The sequence below is a fragment of the Apostichopus japonicus genome, chromosome 12 (assembly GCF_037975245.1).
Source record: "Apostichopus japonicus isolate 1M-3 chromosome 12, ASM3797524v1, whole genome shotgun sequence".
NCBI lineage: Eukaryota > Metazoa > Echinodermata > Holothuroidea > Aspidochirotida > Stichopodidae > Apostichopus > Apostichopus japonicus.
The window spans coordinates 22,529,874-22,541,265 of NC_092572.1; the positions used below are offsets into that span (position 1 = coordinate 22,529,874).

The window sequence follows — 11,392 nt, forward strand, 5'->3', positions numbered from 1 at the left end:
AGGTATATTACATCTCACAAAATAACTCTCGAGTTTATGAAGTTGTCTTTCTCGATCTGAATTGAGCTGATTATATTGATTAATTCCCTGCAGTAATCTATTCTTGGAGAAAGTTTAGTTTCGCGTTAGTGTTAGTGTTAGTTATAAAGAGTTTAATTGTCCGATCTGATCGGCGAGTCTTAATTTGATCACGAGCGTGCAATCCCCTTGCGTATACTTCGGTGTTAGTGTAGAATATCATACCACTATATAGTTCCTTGCACTTTGGAATCGTTCTCATGTTAAGCTTCCGGAATTTTGCAAGCCTGTTGTCATTTCTTGTTGTTCTGCCAGTTGTAAGTGACATACATACCGCCATGATTATCAAGCTGGCTTTAATATTGGCTGGAGTCAGCCTGCAATCTTCTCAAGGTAAGCTGTATACATTTATTTAAACTGGCGATTTTGCCATTTCAATATCGTTCTTCTTACAACAAGCCGTAAACTTGGCCGCATGTAACATTACATATAGATAGAGTAGGTGGGGAGATGGACACGATACGGCTGCAATTGCTTATATTTATGCTGTACCAATAAATAACAACTGTCGTCTGTTCAGTTTTTAAATATTAAATTGTACCACGATGTACTACGTGTCCATGTATAAAAGATATAAGAGGGGAAAGGAAACATTTATCGTATGACTTGATACACATCCCTTACTTTACTTAACTAATTTGATGAATTTTAGCTTTAATTAGCAATAACTTTATATTAGCAAATAGTACGAATGGTACGAATTCCATCGGCGTTTTATCCTGAAGTGGACGTTGCCGAGCACCAACGTAGAAGTCTAGAAGTAGAAGCAAGCTACCTGTAAATGACAGCATTAGGAGGAGCAAATGGGGAGGGGGGGGGGCAATTATCGTGTGATTTGATGGATCCCTTAATTAACTTATATTTACTTTACTTAATTTACTTTATATTATGAGGTTACCTGTAAATAACAGCCGAGAGAGGAGGAAAGGGGCATTTTCCTAACAATTCTGACATAACTAAAAAATGGGAAATACTTGCTTTGTGTTTGCTTAATTAAGAGAGGAAGTATGGGATATAATAATTACGATGAAAGGGTATAATGCAATGATGGGATAGCATAGTCAATGGGATAACCTAATGCAATGAGGGCATAGCATGCTTAATGCCATAACATAATGCCATGAGGGGATAGTATAGTTAGTGCTATAACCTAATGCAATGAGGGCATAGCATAGTTAATGCTATAACCTAATACAATGAGGGGATAGCATACTTAATGCTATAACATAATGCAATGAGGGGATAGTATAGTTAGTGCTATAACCTAATGAAATGAGGGCATAGCATAGCTAATGCTATAACCTAATGCAATGAGGGATAGCATAGTTAGTGCTATAACCTAATGCAATGAGGGCATAGCATGCTTAATGCTATAACATAATGCCATGAGGGGATAGTATAGTTAGTGCTATAACCTAATGAAATGAGGGCATAGCATAGTTAATGCTATAACCTAATGCAACGAGTGGATAGCATAGTTAGTGCTATAACCTAATGCAATGAGGGGATAGCATGCTTAATGCTATAACAAAATGTCATGAGGGAATAGTATAGTTAGTGCTATAACCTAATGAAATGAGGGCATAGCATAGCTAATGCTATAACCTAATGCAATGAGGGAGTTGCATACTTAATGCTATAACATTATGCCGAGAGGGGACAGCATAGTTAATGCTATAACATAATGTCATGACGGGATAGCATAGTTAGTGCTATTACCCAATGTAATGAGGGGATAGCATAGTTAATGCTATTACCTAATGCAACGAGGGGATAGCATAGTTAGTGCTTTAACCTAATACCATGAAGGGATAGCAAAGTTAATGCGATAACATAATACCATGAGGGGATAGCATAGTTAATGCTAAAACATAGTGCAATGAGGGGATAGCATAGTTAATGCTATTACATAATGTCATGAGGGGATAGCATAGTCAATGCTATAACCTAACACCATGAAGAGATAGCATAAGTAAGGTTATGACAAAAAATTTAAACTTAGCAAACTTACTATGGTTATAAATATACTTAATGCTTTGTGATTATAATATATTGAATTTTCTTTATAGAAACCGTTCACAAATATTTGTAATTATTTTGCACTGATAGTTAGAGGTTAATATGGATGATTTAAAGTAGGGAGCACTAATAGTGTAAAATATACGAATCGTTGTTATCGAATATAAACGTTAATAATCTTCAAAAGTATCATTTAATATCATACCTTGTATTACTTCACAGGGAAGCACGTCTTCAGCTTCTTAGATAATGACGCAACCTCAGTTACAGTTGACCTCCGATGTGTATCCAAAAACCGACAGTCAGAAGGTGTGGTGCAGATTCCTCTTGAAGATGATTTCTTTGCATTCAATGTCAGCTTTGAAGGAGAAACATTCATCGACTTACCATTGACAGCAATACCGTCGGGGACGGGAGAGACTGATTCTACAATAGTGGTAGAGTATGATGGAGCGATTGACTTGCACGTATATGCCCTTGCGTATGGTACCCAAGGAGATAGTTTCATGGTCCTACCTGAACATGCCTTGGGTGAAAAATACTACGTCATGTCAATTCTACGTGATAGCGGAGATCCTGTCTTTGCTATTACACCTTTAGAACAAGGTACTGATGTATCCATATATTTCAATGAAGACTTTGAGTATGATGGAGTTACTTATAACAGAAACAACTTTCTCCAAGTGCGATTGAATATTAGATCTTTTCATGTCCAAACAGACTTTGATCCGACTGGCACAATCATTACAGCTTCCAAACCAGTTCAAGTCATATCCGGTAATAAATGTGCTGGGATTTTATCTTCTTCAAAGTGTGACCATATTGCTGAATCTCTCCCTCCAATCAAAGCATGGGGCCGCAATTATGCTTTAGTACCATTTGCAGGCCGTAGTTCTGGGTACGTGGTTAAGATCATGGCAGTAGAGGACAATACAGATGTAACGCTTACATTACAAGGTGAAGCTCCAGAAGTGGTTTCATTGGATGATGGGTCAGTCGAAGAAAGACTGATCTATTTACCACGTATCCTAACCATAGCATCAAGTAAACCGATCCTAGTCGCCCAATTTATGCATAGCGCTTACAGCGCAGCAGGTAACATTGGAAACCCTTCGATGGTGATACTACCAGCAGTAGAGCATGCCATTGCTCGAACATTGCCATTCACCTCTCTCGACCACCGCTTTACAAATTACATAACTCTATGGATGTCAAACACAGATATCAACGGGTTAAGGTTGGATGGAACTGTAATGGACTCATGGACAGTGATAGGTGTTGCTTTCGATGGTGCTGTCGTTCAGACTCAAGTCGTACCAGGAATTCATTACCTCAGTCATACTAATCCATCCGTACGACTTTGTGGCATCGCATATGGACACGGAATCTCTTCATCTTACGCCCACCCAATATATTACCATCCATTCACAGGTATGAGATAAACAGAAGTTCATTCACTGATAATTTTCCTTTCCTTTCATTTATTTGTTTCTTCACAATATAAATACAGAGAAGTTAACTAAGTGACAAAACAAATCAAAAACAGGGAAATTGTGAAAGGAAGCACTCCAAAAAAGTATATACATTTAGACACATATACATAGATATATTATTGAAGCTAAACGTACAACTCTAGGGATATTTTGATGACTGACGTGAATGTATGGCACATTTGCTAGAAATAAAAAGAGTATACATATATCTTTCATATCTACATCCCCAAATTATGTTGTATAATTTATATATTCTTAAATTTGGTGAAATGTTATTGTGAATGCATTTGGCAACATCAGGTTTAATACTCTCATCACTGGAATTGAGAGTTAAGTAATCATTCCAAAAGTATTACATTTCAAATCTGAAATCATAAATCATATGAAGGTCTGTCATAAAGACATCACGCACCAACTTCTGTGAACTACTCGCCCTGTGAGAATTGTTTATTTAATGAACCAAATCTCGGTTTATGTAATATATATAAATATTGATATGGAGTTTTAAAGTCAATTGTTTAATTTCAGATGTTTTTGAATGTATCACATGTATTCACATTGTTGGGATCAGTGATGGTAGTATGAATTCACTGTACCACTCATAAAGATAAGAAGCATAAGATAATTAGTGTTTTCACCAAAGCCACACAGGCCTCACACTTCAGCTTTTTCAAAGTGTAAACTAAGTACTTCGCGTATATTTACAGTGAGGAAAAGAAACATATAATATCAAGTACAAGATAAGCTATATATTACATATATAAATCCCTTTAAATATTTCTCTTCTAAATTAATTGGTAATTTAGCATGTTACTTGGTTGACATGAATTATTATTACATCCATTCATTAGCTGTCGATGAAGATTCTCCTACTCCCGTCTCTGATGATTGTCCAAGCGAGGTCATTGCCCAATGTCCTCCAGATACCAATACAGCTGTGGTCACGTGGGAGCCTCCAACAGTTTCAAGTTCGTATGCGATGTTACCAGACTACTCCAATTATATATCCGGGGACGCATTCAACATCGGTGTTACCAAGGTCACATACCAGTTTAGCGATGTTCATGGCAGTGTGTTGGAGTGTAACTTTGATGTGATTGTTCAAGGTAATCCTATCATGTATGGCAGAAACGCTGCATGATGGAAACTTCATCAAGTGTTTGTTTCCTTGTTTCATGCATATACTGTGTGTATTTACATCTACCTCTCATCTGTATAATTACTAACTATTCTGTGATGAATTTCATACCACCATTGTTCGAAACCATTGAATTGTAGGTTATGGAAAGTTTCACTTGTCCTTGATTGAATTGTTTTTGTGTTTGCCATACACGTGTTACTATTTATGTCAATACCCCACATTCTTGTAACTAAAGTGTTATCTAGCTATTGTCAAGTCAACTTATAAAGAGTGGTTGAAGTTTTATATAGTCATCATCAGAACATTTATTGGAAGTTGTAGCTGCTCTGGAGAGGCGGTGTCTAACCAAAACTATTATTTCCATCTGATATCGTCTCAAGTGCAATGCAAAGGTTTAAGAATACAGAGAAAGTGAGAGGGCGCTATAAAATGTGATAAAAATATGTTAATAAACTATAACCAAAGCTTACTCGCTGAAGAACTAACATTATGATGTTGTGACATGAATGTTCTTGACATGTACGTAGGTATAAGTATCGTCATGTTTGTACTATATCCACTGACAGGGCCAGATGACAATATTATGTAATTTGAATTATTTGATTCTTTCTTCCTTAATCAGACGTGACTGCTCCTGATGTTTATGGGTGTCCCTCCAGTTACAACATATCCACGTGTGATAGCCATCCGTTTTTTCAATGGGAAGAACCATTTGCGGAAGATAACTCCAGAGGTCTTCATCTTTTAAAGCAAGTCAACGTCGATAGCGACGCTGGCATGTCATCAACAGTTGTGACGTATGAGTTCAGTGATGACAGTGACAACATTGCAACCTGTGTCGTCAAGATTGACAATTCTCCAGTTGGTACATGTAACTTTGGACCGAACAGAAATGCAGTGGTAAATGCTGTGGTATTCCTTGGATTAATTACTTATTTTCTCATGATGGTCGTGAGCTGTCAGCTTGTGTCGCGATATTTACCAAACTTTTTATCTTCCCTGGCACCAAACCATGACGGAACGGCAGCTCGACCTAACGATTACCGACCACCAACAAGTAGACCAAAGAAAGATGGACACTCGGCTGTAATTTGAAACCAAAGTCTAAATAACTACATTAACAACTGTATCCACCACTTATATTTCACGCGATTTAGATTAGAACTACCCAGTTACTTTTTCAATAGAATATCTCGATTGTATTGTATTATTATTTAGTCAACATTTTCTTACCACAATTTCTCCATAATGATTATTAATTTCTGCTGATTCTAAAAACTTACGTAGCAATAGTAACAAAAGTCTGCAAACTGACTACTTCATAGTATAATATATCATACAAAACTAATAAGAAGTATTCAGAAGAACCAAAGGGTATTTATCATCATCAGGTGAACTGTGATGAGCATATGAACTATTCTATGGATGACCTTTAACCTCATTAACACGTGGGAAATCTTATATATAAAAATCTCTTCATGTTGGTAACAATTACCGACGAATAATGTACATGAGATTTGTATCTTCGTTGGATGGTGTCTAAGCAAATCTCTAATAGTGATCCATATTATGGAAAGCCCTTGAAATATTTCGATGACCGCCATTTTATTTCTTCTACGCGTGCTTACAGAGTTCAATACATCTTTGATACGGGGCGCTTCGTTTACCAAACAATTAGGCAATCATTAATCTAAATGTTATTCTTCTATGCTTGCGTTAGATAATAACATCATGCTTGAGGCATAAAAACAACCCTTGTCTTCTATAAACCAACAAGTTGGTGCTTAATTGCGGTTAACCCCTGATAACTTAAAGTCGTTGCGTTTATCAGTTTCATTTTGGTAATAATTTGTATTCTCAAGATCCGGGTCCAACAGTCCTACGTGATATTGGTTTAATGGTAAACAACCTTCATCCCGTAATTGTGGATCTTTATTAACTCTTCCATTAAAGCGTGATATGATCTTACCCGATTTCGATCTAATCAGACTAAAGTATACAGCCTTTCTTTACATTTTCTGCAATGACTTTTTTTTATGGAATAATTTGTTACCTTGAATCAGGGAGCGATTAGCATCAGCAAACAGTTAATTTTGGTTATAAAAGTGACTACAGAAACCTAACTTGTAGCAAACAGGAAATCAATCATTCAATCAATAACAAGCGAAGGTGATGTAATGGAAGAATGGAAGAAACGGACATATCCATGCGGCAAAACCCCCAACCAACACACAAGGCACCACGCCCAACCCACACACCCGGGGCCACTCCAACCCACACACCCGGGGCCACTCCAACCCACACACCAGGCGCCACCACCAACCAACACACCAGGCGCCACCACCAACCAACACACCAGGCGCCACCACCAACCAACACACCAGGCGCCACTCCCAGTCCCCACACCAGGCTCCACCTAATGCTAGTCATACACGTTAACAACTCTCAAGTACATATTGAAAAAGACTTATATTCGGAGAGAGCGTTCTTTCTACATCTGTATAATAGCTAGTTGCATGCGTGAATTTATATTGGAGCCGAGTTCATTCCCCCATTTTTATCGTGCCCCACAAGACACTCCATATTTGTATATACAGCACTACTTTATCAGTTTTCTAGAACCATCCTGGTTGAGCCATTTATGAAACACAAAAATAACTTCAATGACTAAAGGTTACGTTTCACCTTTGTAGCACAACATTGTGTTTGTTTTTCAGCTAACGTTATTACATATTTTCATAAAACGATCATACAAACATTGGAAATGGAACTACAAGAAAGCATCACTATTTTTATCTCAATCATCCATTTAATTTGATTGCAGGCTAATTACGTCAAGGAAATTAATATATAACTACTGCAGATATAGAAATAGATAAGAGGGTGTGATTAATATCACTCGGAAATATGTTCGCCAAACTTCGATTACAAATTCCCGTGTCGGTACACTACCACCCCCGATACTCATAGCTAGTACAGTAACTACTGTTCATGTTCCACAACCGTGCATCAGTAACTGCTGCACTGTGTTCGCAACACGGTAACGTGTGTTACAGGTGGCACAGTAATTACTGCAAAGTTGTTATAAGTTTAAATACGAGTCCGACAGGTGAAAATTTGCAGTAAAACAATATTTTTTTTTAATTGTTTACATTTTTAAAAATTTTAAATGAAAATTAAAAAAAATTTTTTTTTGCAGTAACAAAAAACTTGCAGTAATTACTGTGCCACATGTAACAAATGTTACCGTGTTACGAACGCAGCGCAGTACAGTTACTGATGCACGGTTGTGGAACACGAACAGTAGTTACTGTACTAGCTATGATTATTAGCTGGCACTACACATTAACATTTATTACACTGTAGCAGCGATCCCTGCCGTGCCCTGTACTGATTTCGACATTCAAGATTGGACATCATTTAAAAATACAAAAATTGCGTATACTATTTGATAATTTCGAACTAATCCTGACCTACCGGTTTTTGTCGATTTTCATAGTTTGTCTGTATGTAATAGTCTCAATGAACTGAAATTATAGTATTATTGTTCGTATCATGACGGCTTGAATTATCTCTTTTCACCTTTTTATTTAGGTTCTCTTCAATCACATATTATAATATAAAGAAATACATCTTTTGAACATAAATTAGCATAACAAGGGATCATTGAGGGCGTTCAACACATCGGTATCTGCGTATATATGCATATTTGTATCGTTTAAGATGTTCCCTATTGTTCGTTTTTATTCGTATTACGCAATACAATACTTAAGTCGGTATTCGATATTTCGGTATTCGATACTTCGGTATTTAAATATTTGCTTCAGAATTACGATTTTCAACCATTTCTGTTTCACAACGAAGGTGTTGTACAACCTTAATGGGTACAACGTACTTTCTTTTGGTGATTGCAATATCCAATGCTGTGAAACAATGTCTAATTAATCCTACAAGCAGTTTGGATTATTGGACTTGAGATTTGATTCATATATTTATTGTTTGAAAGTGTAATTGTAGTTTGGGCTTAAATACCAGTGTTTACTATTATTGTCAGTACAGAGAGTCCATTTAAGAGTATATAGTGGATGTGTTTGTCAAGAAGTGGCTATAACATTTCAAAACTGTTAAACTCCTCAAACAAATAAACATATATATAATGATTATAAATAAGAGAGAGTATTAACAGCCAAATGATTATTAATAGCTAGATGTTAATAGCTAGACAGCTAGTAGCTAGGCAGCTAATATCTAGACAGTATGAATAACTAGAGGCGCTAGCTATTCGTTCCAAAGGTGATAATGCAATTGCAATTAAACTGTTGATTTTTATTGATTTATTTTGTTGATTATATATAATGATATAAATGCGTTCAATAACACCAGACAGGCCGTTATTTAGCATAATTTTACGAGGTAAATTGACAGTTGGTTCACTTCGAGGGTTACAAAACGTTGCGCCATTTTATACAAACGGCTGTTTAAATGGTGTCTTATTGCCAGGGTCTTTTCTACCTGTATTCTGCAGTAAGATGATCTATATTTGGTTTTAAAATACCAACACTTTATATTAAACATTTCTCAACTTTCCTTCATGGTCACTCATTTATCGTGAGGACATTTCGGATATTACGGACTTTTCGGAATTTAATATTGGAACATTCTGTTGTATCGCTTTTCTGGAGGAGTTTGTTGTTTCATTAATGCGTTACCGCCTACTCCGGCCGACTCACACTTTGGTGCAGGTAAGTTCAACCCCACCACAGTTGACATTCACGTTTAGTCTGTAAGTAAACGTTTATGAGTTTAATTCTGACAATAATTCCTCCCATCCTAAAAGACATACAAGTAGTCTGTAAGTAAACGTTTACTATAATACTGTTAATAGTTCCTCCCATCCCAGTAAGACATACAAATAGTCTGTACGTAAAAGTTTCAGAGAATAATTATGTTCATAGTTCCTACCATCCCAGTAAAATATACAAATAGTATGTTAGCAAACGTTTAAGAGTATAATTTCTGTTAATAATTCCTCCCATCCCATTAAGACAAACAAGTAGTGTGAGTAAACGTTTCAGAGTATAATTCTGTTAATAGTTCTTCAGATCACACTAAACTCGTTTCAATTTTTTCTTTTCATGTTGCGTTTTCGTCACAATATGCCTCTGATTAGGCGTATCTGTAAGGATATATCTTGTTAAGACCCAAGTATATTATAGGCATTGTCTCTATGTTATGTGGTGTATTCTCATAGTGCGCCCCCAATTTCTTCATTTTCTTTTCGATACTAACTCTTGTAACGGACAGATCCTCGGGCAAGTTTAATTCAGTAGACAAGCGCCCTCGTAACATACATAATCTCAAGATGTGTAATAATGGTTAAAGTAGAAAACATATCTTCTAGCATGTGATCAATCCTGATATCGAAAGTGTCTGTCAGGTAAATAATGGAATCAAATTCATGTCTCGTTTGCTGTATTATTCATTAACTTAAAATATACTTGGAAGCAGTGGCGTAGGAAGGTACTTTTGAGTGGGGGGGGGGGGGGCTGAAGACTGATGGCCGGCCTGGGGGAAGGGTCTATATTTTTCACTGGGGGGGGGGGCTGGCGCCCCAGCCCCCGGTTCCTACGCCCTTGCTTGGAAGCCATATGACCGATGTGCTCTAGTTTCCCTCAATTTGGTCTTCAAATGTGTTTTAATTCTCTAAGTTGATTAATCATGATCGGTAGGTTTGGAAAGCTACTGACCACCCCTTAATATTACAATTAATTCCGCTCTAGGCCGGGAACATCCCAGTGGTCAGAAATGATGCAATCTGTTTTTGGTGGGAACGTTCTCTTAACCAATAGTCTATCAGTATTCAGTGTAGACTACCAGTATTCAGTGTATACTATCAGTATTCTGTGTATAATATCAGTATTCAGTGTATAATATCAGTATTCAGTATAGACTATCTGTATTCAGTGTAGACTATCAGTAGTCAGTGTAGACTATCAATATTCAGTGTATACTACCAGTATTCAGTGTATACTATCAGTATTCAGTGTATACTATTAGTATTCAGTGTATAATATCAGTATTCAGTGTATAATATCAGTATTCAGTGTATACTATCAGTATTCAGTGTATACTATCAGTACTCAGTGTATACTACCAATATTCAGTGTATAATATCAGTATTCAGTGTATACTATCAGTATTCAGTGTATACTATCAGTACTCAGTGTAGACTATCAGTATTCAGTGTATAATATCAGTATTCAGAGTATACCATAAGTATTCAGTGTATACTATCAGTATTCAGTGCATACTATCAGTATTCAGTGTATACTATCAGTATTCAGTGTATACTATCTGTCTATCTGTATACTACCTGTCTTCAGTGTACATTATGCAACAAGTTAACTTACGCACTGAGTATAGAACTTCATATAAAACGACTTTTTGTTGTTAATTCTTCATGGATCCAGTCAGATGTGTCTTTTGAACAACATTTAACCGACTTTACCTAGATTGTGTTTTGACGCAGTACATTTTCCACACAGTAACTATTTGACACTGTACGTATATACGTATCGTGGCATTGGAAGCACTATATACCGGTATGTATAAAAACTCGCTCATGCGAGATTGTGCATCCGGTTATCTATATCGCTAAAAA

The 11,392-nt window shown here is 36.5% G+C and overlaps 1 protein-coding gene across 1 annotated transcript; it reads left to right on the plus strand.

The window, feature by feature from the left end:
* On the plus strand, positions 1-6,743 carry LOC139977784 (uncharacterized). Its single transcript, XM_071987414.1, has 4 exons — positions 1-411; positions 2,320-3,528; positions 4,442-4,696; positions 5,354-6,743. Exons 1-4 carry the CDS (start codon positions 279-281, stop codon positions 5,824-5,826), a joined length of 2,070 nt encoding a protein of 689 aa, XP_071843515.1. The 5' UTR covers positions 1-278; the 3' UTR covers positions 5,827-6,743.
* The last annotated feature ends 4,649 nt before the right edge of the window (positions 6,744-11,392 follow it).

Coding starts and splice junctions, on each gene's coding strand:
- LOC139977784 (XM_071987414.1), top strand. CDS start 279: ATGTTAAGCTTCCGGAATTTTGCAAGCCTGTTGTCATTTCTTGTTGTT. Junction 3,529..4,441: donor ATATTACCATCCATTCACAG/GTATGAGATAAA, acceptor TCCATTCATTAG/CTGTCGATGAAGATTCTCCT. Junction 4,697..5,353: donor CTTTGATGTGATTGTTCAAG/GTAATCCTATCA, acceptor TTCCTTAATCAG/ACGTGACTGCTCCTGATGTT.